The sequence below is a fragment of the Macrotis lagotis genome, chromosome 3, assembly GCF_037893015.1.
Source record: "Macrotis lagotis isolate mMagLag1 chromosome 3, bilby.v1.9.chrom.fasta, whole genome shotgun sequence".
Classification (NCBI taxonomy): Eukaryota; Metazoa; Chordata; class Mammalia; order Peramelemorphia; family Peramelidae; genus Macrotis; species Macrotis lagotis.
Genome location: NC_133660.1, coordinates 250606743 through 250628701, shown reverse-complemented (window position 1 = coordinate 250628701; position 21959 = coordinate 250606743). Strand labels below are relative to the sequence as shown.

At 36.1% G+C, this 21959-nt stretch overlaps 1 protein-coding gene across 1 annotated transcript in view; it reads right to left on the bottom strand.

Annotated features, from left to right (window-relative positions):
• Positions 1-21959, bottom strand: part of ANO3 (anoctamin 3) — a 230987-nt gene that overhangs the window by 97047 nt on the left and 111981 nt on the right. Inside the window, exons 11-12 of the mRNA XM_074227568.1 lie at positions 12385-12481; positions 4220-4280 (exon numbers count right to left, since the gene is read on the bottom strand). Coding sequence (XP_074083669.1) covers positions 4220-4280; positions 12385-12481 — 158 coding nt within the window. The remainder of the gene's footprint in view (positions 1-4219; positions 4281-12384; positions 12482-21959) is intronic.

Below are 21959 nucleotides of genomic sequence, written 5' to 3'. Positions count from 1 at the left end.
TTGTGGATAGACTGGAAGACTCAAGTCAGAACTCTGTCATGGAATGTGCTGCCTGCCTCCATCTCCTGGATGTTATTTTCCTGGCTTTTTTTTTTTGCCAGTTTCCCTTTCTCTCTCTCCCCTCTTCCTTCTTCTCCTCTCATTTATACTTGGAGGGCTTTTCATTTTTACATGATTTCTGGTCTTCAGAATAATATGTAGATGTAGATACTGTGATTATTCCTATTTTACAGGTAAAGAAACTGAAGTTAAAAGAGATTGAGAGACTTTTGCAGCTAGGAAGGGTTTAAGGCAGGATTGAAAGTCAAGACATCCTGATTTTAAGGTCAGAGAAATATTCCCATACTACAAGTTATGCATATATATATATATATATATATATATATATACACACACACACACATATATATATAAAAGTATGTGCTTCTATTAATACACAAAGACATGTAAAAACACAAAAATGTACATTCCAATGGATGTACACATATTTATATCAACACAAATATATACATATGCACATGTCCCTATATCCACATACAAATTCAGATCAATATCTCCATATCACAAGGATGTACAAGTGTATGTATATATATGTGTGTGTCTATATAAATGAATATACATCCATATCCATTCCATTTAATATATACAATCAAATATACTTATAGAATTATGTGTATATATATAATATATATATACAGATATAGAACATATTTTGAATACATTTAATATCCTATTGGTGCTGTTTGTCCTTCATTCTCAAAGAAGATCAAAGACATTAGATAGTTTGACTTGCAAATGAATTGGATTTAAGTGAGGCAGGGCTTTGCAACTTCATCCACTTCTTGTCTCTTCCAGGGTCATTTAACTAGAATCAATTCATAAGTCAGGATGACTGGATATGGTTCTAGATACAAGTTAAAGTCTCTCTGGTGTCTCAGTTTATCTGAGGCAAACACTTGTTCAGTGACTTAAAGCTAGGCAAGAAATGAGGCAAAAGATGACTTAGTCTGTCTACTCAAAAAAAAAATCAGTTTGAGTGGGGAAGACCTTACTCAGGTTTCTAGCAAGAACAGAAAACAATTGCTTATTTATAGTTGCTCTGAGCTATCAAAACCCAAAGAAGGAGCAAGTGAAACTTGGGCTGGGACCTATGAGAGACAGAGTAATTTGGGTTTAAGACATAATCAAGGGGCAGCTAGGTGGTGCAGTGGATAGAGCACTGGCCCTAGAGTCAGGAGTACCTGAGTTCAAATCTGGTCTCAGACACTTAATAATTACCTAGCTGTGTGGCCTTGGGCAAGCCACTTAACCCCATTGCCTTGCAAAAATCTAAAAAAAAAAAAGACATAATCAAACAGCTCCATTTGAATTTTGACAGGCTTTATCAAAGTCTGATTTTCCAGAGTCCTATTTCAAGAAATAATGCTCCAAAAATTGTCCCAAATTTTTAATGATAAAATAAATAAGTAGGGAAGTGAAAAAAAAAACCCAAGTCTTGTGAGGTTTCAGTGATCAAAATTTACATTCCTTTGGACAGCTACATGGAAAGGAAAAAAGGAAGAGAATGATAGAAGAGGGAAAGAGGGAAGGAGAAAGGAAGGAGTACTGCCTAGTGGACTGCTTATTTGGGTCCCCATTGGACCAATTGAGGAAGCTACTACTACTCACAGACTGTTGTTCTTGAAGAGGACCAATGACATCAGAAGGTTGATATTGCCTTGCAAGTGAATTGAATTTAAGGAAGGTAGGACTGGGCAGAGTTATCAATCTTACTTTCTCCTCTAGTCATCAGAGTCTATTGGCAAGACAAAGGTCAAGACAAACTGAAATTGATTCCAGATACAATGGGAAACCTTGGACATTTTTAGACTGAAGTCTTTCCCACATCTCTGTTTGTCAGAGAAAATGCCCATTGAAAAATAAAAGTCTAGGAAAGAATGGAAGCAAAAGATAGTCTAGTTTGCCTTCATTAAAGAATCAGTCTGGGAGGGGAATACCTTCAGATTTTTTTGTCAAAACATCAATGGTTGCTATTGACACTCTGAGTTATCCAAAACCAAATAATTAGCAAGTGAGGCTTGGCAAGGCTAATGGAGCAATCATTCCAACTGATAGATACAAACATATATATTTCTATAGAAATATATACAAACACAAAAATGGAACACACAAAAATATTTACAATAGAATTAACATGTAAACACACTCAAACATGTGCAATAAATTTTATGTGTACAAACACATCTATTCCACCATATATATATATATATATGTATAGGTACCCATAAAATAGACATGATTACACAATATGTACTTCCACTCATGTGGCTGTAATATAACTTACACGTACACACAACATGCACACATCCATGTAACCAGGACCTGCATACACATATATACAATATAATATCAGACATATTTAGATAGCTTAAAATTTATATTACTAGAGGAAATAGCACCCAGATAGAGAATTGCACTCATAGACCTCCTGAAGTCCTGATTTTTTTCCAATCTCAAGTCATATACAAGGAGTTCTGGGCAGGGTTAACCCTGCCCCTACTGGTTGGTAAGACCATTTTGCATTGTTTCTGTTATTATTTCAGTTCTTCAATTAGACAATCTGAATTTTGGACATTCCAGCTTCTTCAGCCCTACAATTCCTGATGACCCAGTCATGGAGAAGAGTGTGGAAAAGACAGGAGAGACCATTCGAATGACAACTTTTCCTATAGGTCATTCTTTAGTATAAGTCACGGGGTATAGCGTTTCATACAAGAGTCCTCATCTCCTGCCCAGGCCTGTGTCAAATACATTGGTTTGAGATGTCCAGGGAATGACAGTCATGTAGAGCAGAATTTAAAATTATGAGACCAATGGAGATATATTGATGTTGTCAATCTCAAAGTAAGCTACATATCCCCCCACTAGTCTTTTTCTTTTTGATTATTCTCTCACAAAGGAATTCTCTCTTTTCCAATATATCTAATACTCAGCCCAGTCTTCCTTAGGGAAGGATAACATTACAGGAAGAAAAGCAAAAAAGTTCCATATTGAGAGTATATCAAACTAGGTGATCACCTTGGATCCTGTTCAGAGAGAGTAGGTGACTCAAATTCAAGGCTCAGAGGATTGGAAGAAGCTCGTTCTCTCTTCCACACACCCAATTCAACACAGTTCTCTAGTTTCACTATCATATCCTTTTAAAGGAGAGATGTGATATTTATATTTTAAAGGAGAGATGTGATATTTATTTTTAAAGAAGGGATAGGATATTTATTTTTAAAAGAAAGATGTGATGTTCATTTTTTACTCAATTTATGACCTGTCACTAGTATGGTTATCCTACCTGACCCTTTATTCTGAGGAGAATTTGGTACAAAATATGAGGTATTAGAAAATGAAGACCATGAGAGAAATATGTTTTCTCCCCAATTGCCTTTTCCACATCTGCTGTTTCATTGTCTCTCCAAAACTTTACAGCCCCTGGAAACAAACCTATAGTTTTCTGGGGAGAGATGCTAGGAAAGGGAGGTAGTGACATAGTTGCAAAGACTTCAACAAGGAAAGAAATTTAACATTTCTGGAAAAAAGAAATGCCAAGGACCTAAGAAATTCTAACTTGCTGAAGACTCCGCAGATTTATATGAGAATATGAGTAAAAACAGAAATAGTTTCGACTCCCTCAGATAACACAAAATGAAGCTCCTGAGATGGAAGGTATTGCTTGTTAAATTATGATTGTTAGGCTGGATATGGAATGGAATATTGGCATGGGATACCCACATTAAGATCTCTTTAAAGAGATCTGGCCTAGAGGGGAAAAAAAAAGGAATGTAAAGATCATTTCCATATTCATATATAAATACACAAACAAGACAGATGAAAGATACTCTCTCCTTTTTTGGAGTTGATCAATGATAAAGAACAATAAATCCAGAAAAGAACTCTAACATCTTTCCATCTTCCTACCACAGTCTACTTTTTTGAGGGTTTGGGGGAAGGGCTAAGTGAAAAAAAGTTAACCTCTAGCATTAGGGACACTGAGGTTAGATCAAAAATTAATTATTGGAGTCTATTTAAGACAGATAAGACAAAGAAGTCAACTGCAACCCGAGGTTCAAATTTACAGGAATACTGACAAAGTGATGCATTTCCATCTGAATTCCTATCATCCCATGAAATTCCCCCCAAAGAAGGAAAGGAATAAAAGAATACTCACCCCAGATTGCCATAAAAATAGCAAAGAAGACTGTTCCTCCATTGTCAAACAAATGTGTCACCTAAAAGAAAAAGTAAACAGTAAAGATCTCTTGGTTAAAACAATCCTTCAATATTGATCCTAATGAATTAACATGTTGGTGTACAATTTTTTTTTGTTTCCATGAGAAACAAGCCTTATTTTGCTTTCTCTCAATGAGAATTTAACTTTACATAGCACTTTTTAGATGTTTCATGTTAAGGTATAGACAGGCAGGTGTACCCTCATTTCTTCCTCATTTTCTCCTTGACTATTCCTTTGTTTTCCCACATTTTAAACAACACCTTTTTTTTTTTTTTTAACACAGAAATTGTATTAAATATTTCTGTAATACCTTGGTGGGCCACTCACAGTATGAGAGCTGACAAATTTGATCTCTCTGTGGAACATCCAGAAGGCTTTGTGTTGGAGAAACAAGCATTTCTAGTACTGAAGGCTTTCTTTCCAACACTCCCAAAATCTAAGGTATCTACATGACTCTTACAGGACTCCCTATAGGGCCCATGGCTTGCACAATATAGTTATTTCCCTTCATCTTTTGTTAGGTACCATCCCAAAAGAGGTGAGGGATGGGGTTGAGCTTTACATTTCTTTTATTTCTATGCAGTCAGCATATAGTTTAAAGATTGTAGAAGACTATAATGTTGAATTAAGTTTGAACAGTGAAAAAAAGCTAATTCATATCACTTGGCCAGATGTTTATTAACAACTATGAAGTTTGTGAAACAGCTGTTTAATGTGAATAAAGATGTGAGCTCAACCCTTGAACTGTTTTCCTGTTTTATTGTTATCTTGGGAGATATGTGTGTGTGTGTGTGTGTGTGTGTGTGTGTGTGTGTGTGTGTGTATGTGTGTATGTGGAGGGGGGTGGGAGGGAGGGAGGGAGAGGGAGAGGGAGAGGGAGAGGGAGAGGGAGAGAGAGAGAGAAATTCTTTCTCTGTTTCTCTGAGTTTAGTTTGCAGCATTAGGGAGGAAAAGTCATTTTTAGATACCAAGTAGAGGCATACTGCAAAAAAAGTAGATGAAATGGATGACCCAGGAAGGTGTTCTGCAAGTAATAATGTAATGTTGTCCTTCACTTTTGAAGAAGACCATGACCTCAGGGAGGTGATGCCATGACAAGCACATGAATTGGGTTTGAGTGAAGGGGGCTGTGCTAAGTCACCAACTTCACTTTTTCTTCCAGAGCATCTGGGTCCAGTGGCCTGATAGGAATCAGGATGACTGGATATGGCCCTGGATGAGGGGCCATCAGGGTTGTGACTTGCCCAAGGTCACACAGCTAGTAAGTAGCAAGTATCTGAGACGGGATTTGAACTCACATCCCCCTGACTCCCAGATCAGAGCTCTATCCATGGCACAACTGGGAAATGTTTTGTTTGAGGGGTCATTTTGGAGTTTTCTGTACTGCTACTGTGAATCTATGGTATCATCTCTCTCATGGTATCTTTACTGTTCTGAATTCTCCAATGTGATGCCTTTCATTTCATTTTATTTTATTTTAAGTTTTTTTTAGTTTTTGTTTTTGCAAGGCAAACAGGGTTAAGTGGCTTGCCCAAGGCTACATAGCTAGGTAATTATTAAGTGTCTGAGACTGGATTTGAACCCAGGTACTCCTGACTCCAGGGCCAAGCCGGTGCTTTATCCACTAAGACACCTAGCCGCCCCCCCTTTCATTTTAAATTATTGGGATTCCCAAAATCTCTTTCACGACTCTGCTCAAATCATGGGTAGAGAAGAAAGTCTTACTTAAGAATAGTAATGAATGCCACAGGACTGGGTACAGAAACAGCTGAAGTTGCCAACCGAGAAAATCTAATTTTTTTAAATCAACCATTAAGGAAATCTATGCAAGGGATAAAAAATCTCATCAGACTTAATGACCCCAAACTGTTGCTAGATATAGCTGTTTTTACATTTAAGCAAAATCCATACTTCTCTTTCCTTTCCATGATCCCTATGCTTCCCCTCTTTCTTTTCTCTCTTCTACCAATAAGTATCCAAAGCCAAATTTGAAGACTAAACTAAAAAACTAGCATTCTATTGAATAATATCTTGAAAATAGATTTACTATACATAGATTAGATACATGTAAAGAAACCAAAAACCCAACTAAGCTTGAAGTTTCATTCAGATAGAGAACTTCCCTGCAGAAATTCTCTCCATTAATGCCCGAAAAAAGCACATTGTAATCAATTTATATTCTTGGAGAGTTTTCTGGGGGCACAAAGATTAAATGACTTGCCCATATTCCAAGGGAAATAGGATAAAGGACAAGGGGCAAGACTTGAAACCTAAGTCTTCTAGAATTCAAGGTTGCCCCTTCATGTACTACTCCATACTGCTCCTTTCATATTAAATGATCATAGTTAATGTTTTAAAGATCCTTTGATGAGGGACAAGACAACATTTTAATTGTTATACAAAAAACTACCATTGCCTATTAGAGCTGCCATCTAGTTTGACTGAGAGATGGCTAGGTGATATTTTGGAGAATTAGAAGTTCTGAATATGAATCCTACCTTTAGACTCTCCCTAGCTGTGTGACTCTAAGCAAATCTCTCTTTATCTCTCTCAGCTTTACTTTCCCCTTAAGCTGCTCATTTTACATTCTTAAAGGGGGCCCAAAGATATCAGGAGGGCACCTTGTAAATGAACTGGAGTTTAAGTGAGACAGAGTTGTACAAACATCATCCCCATTCTATCTTCCAAAGACATCAGAGTCCAGTGACAAGGCATAAATCAGGACACTGAAGATGGCCCAGGATGACCTTAGTTTTTTTAAGATAAGTCTTTCCCAGTCTTCCGTTTGTCTGAAGCTACACCCACTGAACAGACTCAAGGCTCAGTTTCAATCTTGATGATTCCCTAGAAGTGAAATAGTATGAATTAGAGTACCCACTACAGGTCACTCTACAGGATTGTTGTAAGGTATATATAAAGTACCTTGCCCCCTCAAAAGCTATAGAAATGCTATAATTGAACAATTAAGAACAACCCAAAAGAAGGTTAAATATTCAGAGACACAGAGTGATCTTTTCCAAAGAAGAAGCAAGAGGGGAGTTTTGGAGGGATAAAATTTCAACTGAGTGATTCCACACACACAGACTTATGTTACTAAATTATTTTTTCTATAAAACTCTGTCCATGAATTGAAAGCCACCAGTGTCCAATACATTTCGGCCTTTGCTTAATCAGGAAACTGGATTTACACAAAAGGAGGACAAACTAAATACAGTCAGTTCCCAGGTATAGGTAGCAGCCTGCCTCTGCAGGAGATTAAGAGTAATTAAAATCAGTAAGATGTTACTGACTGAGGATTTAATTTCTACCAGTGGACAATCGTCCTATATTATAACTTCACTTTTTTATTTTCCCACAAGGTTCAAAACAAAAATAAAACTATGTCTTTCCCCACTCTTATCCCCCAAACACCTTGTTCCCCTTGGTCCCCGACAAAACAGATCATGATACAATATTTGGACTAGTGAAATTCATTATACTTTGTAATATAAAGAGTAAAAATACATTTTGCAAATCTTAACATACTTCACAAATATTATATATGAGGAAGAATAGAGGGAGGAGGAAAAAAAGAAGGGAGGAAGGAGGGCAAGTAGGATTCACTGGGGACATTTTGTAAGCCCTGGACTGGGACTCCATTTCAATGACAAAGCAGAATACTCTATGTCCTCTTTTAATAAACCAGGTATACAGGCACCGAAGGAACTCAGACATGTGAAGTCAGGCAGATTCTTTTTCCTGAGTTCCAATCCGGATTCAGACACCTACTACTTGTATAACCCTAGGCACATTGAACCCTGCTTGCCTCAGTTTCTTCATCTGTAAAATGAACTGGAGAAGGAAATGGCAAATCACCACAGTATCTTGATCAAGAAAATCCCAAAAGGGGTCATAAAGAGTCAGACATGAATAATTTAACCACAGAAAAAGGTATAATAGAGGTCAACATTTTCAGTAAGAAATATTTCCTCACAAAACAAACAACTCTGGGCACAGAAAAGTATGGGACTCATTTACCATTAGGGAAAATTGAGGACTGTTTGAACTACTAGAAAACAGTCTTCCTTGACTGTTCTAGCTAACAGATTTGAAGAAATACTTTAATTGCTTCTATCTCACATATATATATACACACACACACACACACACACACACATGCACACACAAATATATATGTATATACAGAGACAGATTATATATGTATACCCACAAATATAAATATAAATGTATATATTTATATGAAAATTTTATGTATACTATAAGAAACTCTACTGAAATGGAAAGCAACTGGCTAGCATTAGCAGCTGTAAATTGAGTCTCCCATGATGACAATTTTTTTAAAGGGCAATGGAAAAAGTGCAGTGTTTGGAGTCCAATGTCCAAAATGAGACAAATCAGTGAACCCCCCTGATCTTCAGTATTAAAGGATCATAGATGGACATATCTCTGACAGAGGAAGGATTTGAATCCTGGTTTTTTTTTTCAATTGTTGTTCAATTATATCTCACACTTTGTGACCCCATTTTGGGGCTGTCAAGGCAAAGATACTGGAGTAGTTTGTCATTTCCTTCTCTGGTTAATTTTAGAGATGAGGAAACTGAGACAAATAGGTTAAGTGATTTGCTCAGGATCACATAGTTAGTAAGAGTTTGAGGCCAAATTTGAACTCAGGTCTTCCAGACTCCAGGTCCAGTTCTCTCTCCACTATGCCAATAGACAGTCCAAGCCAAACCCAGGTCATTTGCCTACAAATCCACCACTCTTTCTAATGCATTAAAGTGCCTTCAACAATAAAATGAGAATATGGGACTAGATGACCCTGAGCTATAAATCCATAATCCTATAAATGACTGGCTCCAAGAACTTTAGGGGAAAATTCAGTGTACATAAAATCAACATGTAAAAAGGTGAATCTTTTCCAAGAAAAATGCTATGATTTTTAACTACTTTTACAACTTTCTAAATTTTTTCTTTTAAAGGGCTAACACAACTCTCAAGTTAGAATGGAAGTCAATGTAGAAATTTAATATATAAAGTTTGGTCTTTTTTGAACATTTTTACAAGATGCATAAAGTGAGATGAACTTCTTACTACTCAATCATTCTTGGTCTTAGGATGGTTTCACATACTCCAACATGATTTGAGAAAAAATAAAAATGAGCAATAAACTTATGTGTCACCTCAAAGAATGTGAGCTTCTCTAGGGCAGGAGCTACTTCACTGGGTGGCGGGGGGTGGGGGATGTCTTTGCCCCAATGCCTAAGCACAGTGTCTGGAACAAAAGCATAGATTTTTGGATGGGAAGGCTACCTCAGTTCCTAATCTAAGCCTTATAATGAAGAATTTTCATGTATGATCATATAAACATGTGTTCAGTTTACTGGTTCTTAGATCATACATCTAGAATGGAAAGGAACTCAGAAACCACTTAAGGCTACTCTTTCCATTTTATATATGAAGAGACTGAGACCTAGGTGGGGAATAAGGCTACATAGGTAGAATCTGAGGTAGGATTTGAATCCAAGTCCTTTTATTGGGCGGTTAGATGGTACAGTGGTTATGGAAATGAGCTTGGGGGTCAGGAAGATCTGAACTCAAATCTGACCTCAGACACTTTCTAGCTATGTGATCCTGGACAAGTCACTTAATCCTGTTTGCCTCGGTTTCTTCTATAAAATGAGCTGATGAAGAAATGGTAAAGTACTCCAGTATCTTTGCCAAGAAAACCCCAAATGGGGTCACAAAGAGCAGGACATTACTGGAATGACTAAACAGTATAAAGCAGACTTCCTATTGGTTGTATAATCCTGGTAAAGTTACAACTTCTCAGAACACCAAGTAGTCCAATCCCCTAAGACTATTTTTGAGAAGGTGCCAACAAAGCACAGTCCCCATTCCTATCACATAACTTTTATTAGCAAAGTGTTTTTTACTTGTCTGATGAAAAAGTAAGGAGGCAGTGTGGGGGTGTTGTTCTCAATCTTTTTTTTTTTCTTTCTTAGTAATCATCCATTTTTTCAAAAAGCAAGAAAATAACTTACATAAGGGTTTAAAATCACAGACATGTTAGAGAAACAAATACAGGAAAACCAAGAAATTTCAATCTTGCAGTTCATTACCAAAGCCCAAACCTGCTTTGCTCCTGTAGGAAACAATCATTCTCAGAAAACTTTTTACCCAAAATCTAAATTACTTACACCTCCCATAGGAGTTAGGAGGTCAATCTTTCTAAAATAATTAATCTCCTGGTAATTATCCTCCTCTTTATTGTTTTCCCCTCAGGAAAAATGACCTTGTTGCAGAGTGAGGATACCACTTGGAATTTATAATGCTTTAGTTCTTGTAAAGGAGGACTGGTTCCTTTTGTTTAAATTGTTGGATTCAAAACTGGAAGAAAAAGGACTTCTGATGAAAACTGGGTCCCTCTGATAGTCACAGAGATCTGAATTATTTGGAAGGAGACTTGCTATTCCTATCTCTAAGGAATTTCTCTTTTTACAGATGAGGACTGATCAGTTTTGCTTAATTTAGGATGCCTATTATGATGCTCATAGAAAGGTTTCGGATTTCCCAGAATCTCTTTCTCTTGGGGGAAGAGGTGCTGCTGGAGGTATGCTAGTGAACAGATAGTAGAATCTAGATTTAGAAAGATCAGAGTTCAAATTTCACCCTTAGGCATTTCCTTTCTGTGATCTTGGGCAAGTCACTTAATCTCATCACCAGTAGCACCTTCACCCTCTGAAAACATCCTGGATGGACACACTCAGAAATAACCATTTACAATGTTCAAGATGATACTCAGGAGCTATGACAATAGTTTACAGAGAGAAAATTCAATCATCTTCCATCTCTATACAGACTGGCGACTGGTTTCCATTATCCTTCTTGTATAAAAAAGGGAGAATTAGATTGGATGGCCTATAGAACCTTTCCAGGATCCTTTCTAGCTCTTAACTAGGATCTTAGAATATTTCTACAAATGATTTTTTCCCTATAATTCCCATTAAGCTATAAAAGAAAAAGAAAAAACTTACTACAAATAAATAAGGAAGGGAGGAAAAGATGAGAATCACCTTAAACTAAAGAGATACTTTATGGAGGACATATTTCTAATTTCTAAAATCCAATGGCTATCCCTGGGTTATCAGAAAAAGAAATTGATTATGGCTTCAATAGCTGTTTAAAACAAATAATTTCATTCAATTACTACACACACACACATATATATATATATATATATATATATATATATGTATGTATGTATGTATATCTATATAATAATGGAAACAAGAGAAAAATAATTCCAAAAAACACTTAATGCTTTAATGCTTTTGGACTCAGAAATGCTTTTGTTGAAACATAATTATTAAGTAAAGACAGTCATCCTAGACTCTTTCCTCTCCCTCTCAGCATACCCATTTTGTTGCTTAATCCTGTCAATTCTCTCTCTAAAACATTTACCTCATCTAGTCCCTCCTCATTATTCCCCTTACTACTGAACCTTCCCAATTTTAGTTTCTAAGTAGTCTCCCAAAGAGTTCATCCAATACTATATCAACTGAAACTTCCAAATATCAAAACAATCAATTCAGAAAAACCACCCGTTACTCTACACTGCCTAGGGATAAAGCCTAAACTTCTGATATTGCTATTTAAGATCCTCTATCATTTTTTTTCTTCTCTCCTCTTTTATTTTCTTCTTTTCCTGCATTTTTCCTCTCCTTTTCATCTCTCTTGTCACTTGCATAATCTACAATCTGCTCTGACTAGCACCCTGCTCTCACATATATAATCAACACCTCACCTTGGTTGCCAATACCTCAAGATATTCTACCTGTTTTCCACTCTGAAACTCCACCATTTTTCAAAACTCAACTTAGCACTCCATTTTTTTTTTGCAATGACCTCCCTTACTGACTCAACCTTCTCCCCTACCTGATACCTTTTTTTCAGATTTTATATTATTCTTTTCTCTTTGATTAAATTGCAAATTCACATTTTTATTTCTTTGTGGACATGGTTTATCTCTCAAGTAGACAGTCAATTTACTTGGGGACAGGACGCATTCACCAAAAACAAAAACAAAAAACATCCATTCTCACCTTGGCATAGATGCAACTCTCATTCAGTTTCTGGAGCATGCAGCTTCTCTCACACATTGGACACATCAGAATCTCTGTGGCTTGGCAGATTTCTTTGCTGAGGAATTTAAACAAAGGGAATTAAAAAATGCAAATAATACTCTAAGCAGAATCTTTATGGTCTTAACTCAATCATATGTGATGTAGAAAAAGATCATATTTAAAAGGAAGAAAAGGAAGGTAGGGGGTAGTTAAGTTTAATGCATACATTTTGTAACCTAAGGAATTCTGAAAACTCTTCCATAAATGCTGTCATTTCTAAACACTTCTGAGTTAAAAAGAGATCTATAACAACAGTCCTCTGAGATCAATGGGGTCAGGGTTTCTTATTTCTATTTAGTAAATGGGGAGATTAAGCAAAGAAGTATGATATGCAGCAATGTTGGAACATGAAGCCAGTTATTCTGAAGTCATAGTCATGCTTTTTCCACCACACCATAGAATGACTGCTCAGGCTAACATAAACTAATAAAAGTGATACTGCTCATAGAGAAAAGAGTGTAAAACTTATCAAGGAAGTATAAAAATGAAAATGAAGTGGACTGGGCATATAAGTGAATGCTGGTTAACAAAGAGCCAGATGGAGTTCTGGAATTCCTACCCAAGAATGCTGATAGTCAAAAGCCAGTCAATAAAAATTCATTAAAGAGTTAGGGCAACCAAATTAGATGGCTATGGACAATGCTATCCTATTCCAGAGGAAGAAAAACAAAACAAAAAACTCTTTAGAATCTAATGAACATCTTCTAAAAATTATCTCATGTATCTCTTTCCCTTAACATCCTAATTCTTCATACCAAAAAAAGACTTATCTGTAAACATGTTTATCAAAAATATGTATGTACAATATTAACCTGACTGTTCACCTCTGGGGGATGGGGGTGGGAACGGGGGTTGGAAGGAAATTGTGTAACTTAAAAATATACATATGTATTTGGATGAATGCTAAAAAAACTCATAACATCTATTTGGAAAAATAAAGTATCCATGAAAATAAATGAATATTCATTAAGTGTAACAGGCACAGTGCCAAGTGTTGAGATACAAAAAGAGGCAAAAGATATTCCTTGTCAACAAGGAGCTCACAATCTAATGGTGGAGACAAGTACTCAAGTACATACAACCAAGATATAAATGGGAACAATAGAAAATAATTTACAAAAAGAGATGGAACATTAAGAGGGGATTTTCTGTTTTAGATGGGATTTTAATTGAAACTTAAAGGAAGATAGGAATGCCAGTTGGAAGAGATAAAAAGGGGGAATATTTCCGGCATAGAATGTCCAAGACAAAATGTCCAGTTATTGGTAAAATAGCCAGGATGTTGGTGTCACAGGATCAAAGAACATGTATTGGCTCTAAGTTTTAAGAAGACTGGAAAGGAAGGAGGGGGCTAGGTTTTGAAAAGTTTTGACTAACAAATAGGATTTTGTACTTGATGCTGGAGGTAATTAGGAGGCCGACATGATTGAACTTATGCTTTATGAAAATCATCTGGGTGACTGAATGGTAAATGAAATAGAGTGTGGAAAGCCTTATAGTCAATGAATCCATCAGCAGGTTATCGCAACAATCCAAAAGCGAGATGATGAGGATAGTGGCAGAGTCAGAGGAGAGAAGAGGGCACATTTCAGAGATGCTGCCAAAGTGAAATTCATAGGAGTTGACAACAATATGGGTGGTGGTGAGAGGAACTGAAGAAGATAACTAGACTATAATAGAGGAACTGTGAGAATGGTATCACTCTCTATGATAATGGGGGAGTTTGAAGGAGGAAGGGCAGGGTTTGGAGGGAAAGATAATGAATTTCATTTTGGACAGGTTGAGTTTTAAGATGTCTAGGGGCCATCTGAGTCAGAGAAACAATGGGAGATTCAAGATTAAAGTTAAGTACAGAGTTGGAACAGGATAAGTAGATTTCAGAGTCATAGGCATAGAGATGCTAATTAAATCCACTGAGCCCAGGAACCAGAGGGTTCTAATGTGTTAGGAATATGCATTTGGAAAGATTGCAGCATATAGACAAAATCTACAGGAAAAATACGGGTGGACTACTGGATGAGAGCTTGAAACCACTGAAAAACGCATTTATTTTTGAGGCTCCTTTAAGATTCTTCTTTACTCCCCCCCCCCCTTCTCTTTGTTTAGTTGTTCTTTATATTTCTTTTATGTCTATTTATCATACTTCCCTGTGTGTTCTACCTACTATCTAAAAGTTTTATTGAAGCATTTTGACTTTTTTATATCACTCTTCCATCCATTGGTGCTTATTGTATTCTCCTTTCTTTTTTTTTAAAATTTTTTTTAAGGTTTTTTGCAAGGCAAATGGGGTTAAGTGGCTTGCCAAAGCCACACAGCTAGGTAGTTATCAAGTGTCTGAGACCAGATTTGAACCCAAATACTCCTGACTCCAGGGCCGTTGCTTTATCCACTGTGTCACCTAGCCGCCCCTTGTATTCTCCTTTCATCTATTCTCACTAAAGGTTCTTTTCATCTCATCAATTTTCAAGAATGTCTGATGGTCTATGACCTCTCTATTCTTCATCATAGTATTCTGAAATATTGGAAAGGCTATCTCCATTTTTCATAAATGTAGAAACTGAGTCTCAGAGTGACTTAATTAACTATTCAAGGTCATATAGAAGAGATGGTGCCAGAACTTAGAACTTCTGTTTTTTTCAGTATAGCTGCAAAAATAGAATGCTCTATATAGCTACATGGTCACAGAAAAAAAAAAGACTATCATAAGCAATTACAAAGACACCCTAAACTAAACTTCGTAAAGCAGTAAGCAAAGTTGTTATGGGAACTGATGGAACTGGATGTTTATTGCTGTCTCTCCCTCTCAGTATCATTTACTATCTTGGTCTAATTTGATTGCTGTTTACTTATTCACATGGAGATCTCTCTTAGAACATACCATTTCAGTTCATGGAGTTCTTTAGTGTTATGTCTCTTGGTTTTTATCTCAGTCCATAGAGCAATTCAAGCATAAATTAGAAATAGCTTTAGGACAATAAAGATCAGTAACAAACAGATCATTTCTAAAACATCTTTGAGCCTGAGAACATCTAATGACATTGTGCAGTGGAATAGCTTCTTTCACTTTTAAGTGTCCAAGTTGAATAAAATCTAATCCAAGTCCATAAACCTTTATTTTTCCATTCACTTGATTATTCATATTTAACTCATTTCTCACATATTCAATCAGTGGTTGAGATTAGTCAATTCTATCTCTGTATCATCTCACTTTAGTCCCCTTCTCTCCACTCCCATTCTCACAGCCTTCATTCAGGCTCTCCACACCTCTCCCTGGGTGGGGTGTGCTAATGGACTTACTCCCTAGCTCTAATAACAGGGTTTTTAAAAAAAACACTATTACTAATTTTATTTTTATTTATTTTATTTTATTTTTTACTATTACTTATTTTAACTCTGAAATTTGGATTTCAAAATTCTCTACTTCCCTCTCACCCTTCCCACATCCACTGGGAAGAAAAGAAACATAATATCAATTATATTATGAATTTCACCTAGTGAGATCATACAAAACATATTTCTGTATCAGTTATATTTTTAAAAGCAAGAAAAATGAAGGGAGAAAACTGCATTTAAAAATTCATAAACTTGTTGGAGTCTGAAGGCAGATTAAAGTATACTACTTCCACTTTAAATCATTTGTGGATTTTCTTTTTGGTCCCTTTCTTCTTTTACATAACTGTGGAAGCAAGTTTTACAAGATTAAATGCATATAAACTATATCAAATTGCTTACTGTTTTAAAGAGGAGGGAAGTGGGGAAGAGAGAAAGAAAATGTGGAATTCAAAAAATATTTTAAAATGAATGTTTAAATTTGTCTTTACATATAATTGGAAAAAATAATTTTTTTTTTAAAGAATTAATCAGCGGATGGCTAGGTGGCACAGTGAATAAAGCACCCGCCCTGGAGTCAGGAGTACCTGGGTTCAAATCTGGTCTCAGACACTTAATAATTGCCTAGCTGTGTGGCCTTGGGCAAGCCACTTAACCCCATTGCCTAGCAAAAACCTAAAACAAACAAAAAAAGAATAAATCTATAGTCTCTCTGGAGGTGGATAGCATTTTTTCATCATGACTTCTTTGAAATTGTGTTGGATCATTGTATTGATCAGAGTAGACAAGTCTTTCACAGTTGATTTTTTACTTTCATACTATAACATTGCTGTTACTATGTACAATGATTTCCAGGTTCTTCTTACTTCACTTTGGATCAGTTCATTTGGGTCTTCCCAGATTATTCTGAAACTGCCCCCCTCCATTTCCCACAGTACAGTACTAGTTTACTACTGTCATAAGTATCAAAAGAAACAAAAAGTATAAATTAAAAAAGAGTCAATATTAGTATTTACTTATATGGACATTTATATGGACACCTAAAGTAGGCACTATTTGACTTCTGCTCCTAATCATGACATGGTTGGACCATTGGACTATTTATTCAATCTTTCCAAGTCCTTTCATAGTTATATATTCCCTAATGAGACTGATGAGCTTTCCTTCAATTTCAATCATTTAAATCTTTGCCAATACAGAAAGAGCTTTTATAAGTAATTTTTATACATATAGGTCTTTTTTTTATTACTCTTTTTACTCTTTGGGATATAATAGTGATATTGCTGGGTCAAAGAGAATGCTAATTTTATAGTTAGTTGGACCTAGTTCCAAATTGTTCTTGAGAATGACTGGGGAGGTTTACTACTCCACCAATAGTTCATTAGTATAGCTATTTCCTCATCCCCTTCAGTATTTGTCAGTTCTAATAGGTATGAGGTCATACCCCAGGATTATTTTAATTTACCCTTCTCTAATCAATGATGATTTAGAGTATGATAGCTTTGCGTTTTTTTTTCTGAAAATGGCCTCTTTATATATTTTGCCTACATCAGTTGAAGAAAGGTTCTTATTTATATAAATCTGACTCAGTTTTATATTAAGTATATATTTGAGGAGAAATGCTCTAAAATCTTTTGATAACAATTTCATCATCTATAGTACCTTTTAGTTAAATGTAGTTTCCCTGACTATTTCTTTTAATTAGGCCTATCTTTTTTCCCTGAGAACATGATCACTACCCCTGCCTTTTTTGGTTTTGCTTTTAGTTTAATTGAAGCATGTTAGATTTTTTCCAACCCCTTATTTTAATTCTCTGTGTCTGCTTAAGTGTGTTTATTGTAAAAAAAAACAAACATATTTTGGATTCTAGTTTCTGATTAGTTTTGCTATTCATTTCCCATTTAATGGAAGAACTCATCTCCTTCACATTCCTCTTCGCCCCAAACCACATTCAAATTCACACTTATGATTATAAGGGGCAGCCAGGTGGTGCAGTGGCCAGAACCCTGGCCATGGAGTCAGGGGGACCCGAGTTCAAATTTGTCTTAAACACCTGACCTAACTAACTGGGTGACCATGGGCAAGTGGCAAGTCACTTAACCCTGATTGCCTCACATCCAGGGCCTTCTGCAGTCATACTGATCCATATCTGGCCACTGTACCCAGATGGTTTCAGAGGAGAAAGTGAGACTGTTGACTTAGCACAATCTCCCTCCCTCAAATCCAGGTAATTGGCTTGTCTGATATCGTTGTCTTCTTGGAGAATGAAAAATAAATATCATCTTCATTATGATTACTAATTACTTATTACTGGTTACTATTTTTCCTTCTAACCCATTTTCTTCTGTTTCTTTTCATTTTGTCCTTCCTTGAAAGTCTATTTTACTTTTTTATCATTACTTCATCTGGCCTCCCTTTCATCATTCCCCCCCTACCCATTTTTTCTCTTATCCCCTTGTCCTGTTTCTGTATTGTGTAAATTACTTTTTCTATACACACCTAAGAGTATGCGTGTATGTATTCTCCCTTCTTTGGGCCAGTTCTGATGTCGGTGGGGTTCAAGTATTGCTTTGCTGACCTTTTCCCCAGTTTCCCCCTACTGAAAAAGTTCTTCCATTTGTGCCTCTTTTATGTGAGAAATATTTTCCCATTCTATCTCTTTCCTCTTCTCCCAGTGAATTCCTCTTTCTCCAGTTTTTGGGAGATCATTCCAACATAATTGGCTCACATCCATGCCCTCTATCTATACCCTTTAAACTGCCCTAATAATGATAAAATTCTTAGGAGTTACATGTATCATCTTCCCATATAAGACTGAAGGCAGTTTAACTTTATTGAAACCCTTATGATTACTCCTTTATGTTTACCTTTTTATGCTTCTCTTGAGTATTGTGCTTAAATGGCATTCTAGACCTGAGTACAGAAGATGGGCAAATTCATAAGATAAGAGAGGCTAGTCTCATCACTAGAAGGCTTAAAAATGTGCCCTCTTGGGGCAACTAGGTGGCACAGTGGATAGAGTACCAGCCCTGGAGTCAGGAAGACCTGAGTTCAAATACAGTCTCAGACACATAAATAATTTCCTAGCTATGTGATGTTGGGCAAGTCAATTAACCCCACAGACTTCTAAAAAAAAAAACTAAACTAAAAATATACCCTCTTTTGAATTTGTAGAAAAAATTGGTAGGACTTTTTTCAAATATAAATCTTTAATAGTGAGAGACTTTTTTAAGTCAAACTAAGAACCACATTTTAATTCTTAGAGGAGAATCTTTTTTTTTTAGGTTTTTGCAAGGCAAATGGGGTTAAGTGGCTTGCCCAAGGCCACACAGCTAGGTAATTATTAAATGTCTGAGGCCGAATTTGAACTCAGGTACTCCTGACTCCAGGGCCAGTGCTCTATCCACTGCACCCCCTAGCCACACCTTGGAGGTGATTCTTGAAGAAAAGTAATTTAAAATGTTACATATAAGAATAGTGCAATCAAGGAAATTATAGGAGAAATTTCTTGCTTTAAATTTCTAAGTGCCAAAAGAAGCAAAAAAGGTAGCGAACTATTCAATCATACAAAAAGTATAAATCAAGAAGAGTCAATATTAGCATTCACTTATATGGATGTTTAATATGGACTCCTAAAGTAGGCAGTATTTGGCTTCTGCTCACAATCATGACATGGTTGGACCATTGGATTATACTTTGTACTTTATTATTCCAAAGTCCTTTTATAGTCATATATTCCCTAATGATACTGATTATTTCTAAGGCAAGATTGGCCTAATTCATAGGCACTCTTGATTTTTCCTGCCATTATGGAAGAATAGAAATTGGAGAAAACAAATGACCTGGAATACAATCTCATTACTATTTTTTCATAATCTCACATAACCACTAGAGGGAGAATGTCTATTAGCTAAAATGAAACTTTGCTTAGAGTTATTTCTGTAAGAACAAACTTTCCTTAAAGGCAGTGAACTCAGAAAACTGGAGTGTATACTGGGGGGAAAATCAACTCTTAATAGAAAACAAGAGAAATGTTTGGGTAAAGGGTAGATTAGAATATCTCTGTTTCCATATAATGATGATTCCAGGAAATGAATCCATGAGAAGCAACACGCTTAATGGCTTAGAGTTCAACTAGAATGAAAGGAAGGATGGAGACAGGGAGATACTATGATACAGTCAGAGGAATAGTCTGAGAGGCTTCACATTCGTAATTGGTTCTGTTGTGAGGCAAGGGGGCACTATATCTGACTCTTTTCCCTCATCTTTAAAATGATTTAAAATAGATGAAAAGAACATTATATGGAGAAAAAGAACAATGTTTCTGGATTTAGAAGATTTGACTTCATATTCTGCTTTTGAATGATTACTAATTGTGAGTCCATAGGCAAGTCTTTTAATCTAACTGGAATTCAATGTTTCCTTCTAAAAAATGAAAAGACTGGACTAGAGGGTCTCTGAGATCACTTTTTCTCTGATGTTCCTGAAGTTTCTTCCAGTTAAATAAACTGTCCAATGATGAGTACAGAGTACTTTATGCTAAATATAGAAAAGGTATGTGTTATTTTCTGACAACCTATCAAACTTGAGAAATGTCTAGTGGATGTTCCCTCTAGTCTAGATGGTCAAGGAGAAAGAGGAAATTCAAGGGTCTGCTCTGAACCAAGGATTTGTCCAAGGCACAAAAGCTTACAGAAGTCAAAGAAAGCTCAGAAACTGATTGAAGGACTCAAATTCAAATTAGTATAAGCTCAGGAAAGGTTGGTATCCAAATCAGAATTTAGGGTCAGAGGCATTCAGGATTAGGTTTCAAAATTAATTTAGGGTTAGAACCCTAATTTCTAAATGCTTCTGACTCTAACCTTAAATTTCTGCTTACTGGATTTCTGTAGTAAAAACCATTTTGGTGGTAAAACAATCATACCTGTTTAGTAAAATTTATAATCAAGTATTTATACATTTCCTATTCATATAATCCAATTTTCATGGAATAAGTGGTACACTTATGGAGAAATCTTTAGATTTTGTTTATGTATGTGTATGTGTGAGTATATCTGCTCTTATTATTTTAGATTTTCTACATGTTGCCTTTTACATGCAAAATGAAAAGGGACTACTCTGTCCTCCATAAAAAAAAAATCTGCCCCAGAATGCTATAGCCACCCAATGCATAGGTTTAAAATAATTTTTTAAAAAGTTGATTATATAAAGTATCAATGTTGATATAGTAATTCTCTAAGACTTTATTGGATCTTTGATCTCATTAGTTGTGATCTATTTCTTCCAATGATATGGATTCAAACTCATCCATACCTGTTCAGCCTATTCTTTTCCATGTCTTCTCATAAGGCTGCCCTGTAGCATCCCATCTCTGTGGAACTGGAGACATTCCTCATATTTTTCTTTAAATGGAGAAAATATCTGTTGAACACACAGGCTCTCCATTATTCATCCCTGGTCCTCAGCAAATGATCTGCCTCTTTCTCCTTCATCCTCATTATCATAGCTATCATGTTATATCTTTTAGATTTGCAAAGTGCTCTCCATAAAACTAGCTCATCTGACTTTGAACTAAGCCAAGAACACACCTGTAGCTTCTTTTTCACCTAATTCTCTGGAAACAAGATAGATCTTAATAAATTCCTGCCATCACAGATCAAGGCAACATGCCCCACTCCCCACCTGCACAACACACCTACAACTGAACCAGTCTGACACCCGGGATGCTGATGCTTTCAGACTCTCGCCCTTATAATCTTGACAGCTGAACTACTCAGTGCTTCTCTTAAGGAAGAATAGAAAGTCTGACAGTATCTTAATTATAGTGACAGAAATAACAAAGTCATGTAATACCATAAAATACAGCCAGGAAACAGTTTTCTAAAGCCTTTTAAAGTATGCCTTGTGCTAAAGGTTAAGAGGAACTGCCAACTTTTTCTGGGCATAGGGAGGGGGAGTTCCTTGTGATTCTATTACAACAAAAGCATCTCTTCCAGGGGTTCCATCCACATCTTTGCTGCCCTTTTTCATCTGGCTTACATTCATTTCCTAGAAAGACCCCCAATTCAACTCTTTATTTGCCCTCTTGAAAACCATTTTTCATTATATAGACTAACCCCAAATACTTCCCACCTTGTTTCCTAATTTGCAGACCAAAAGATTTT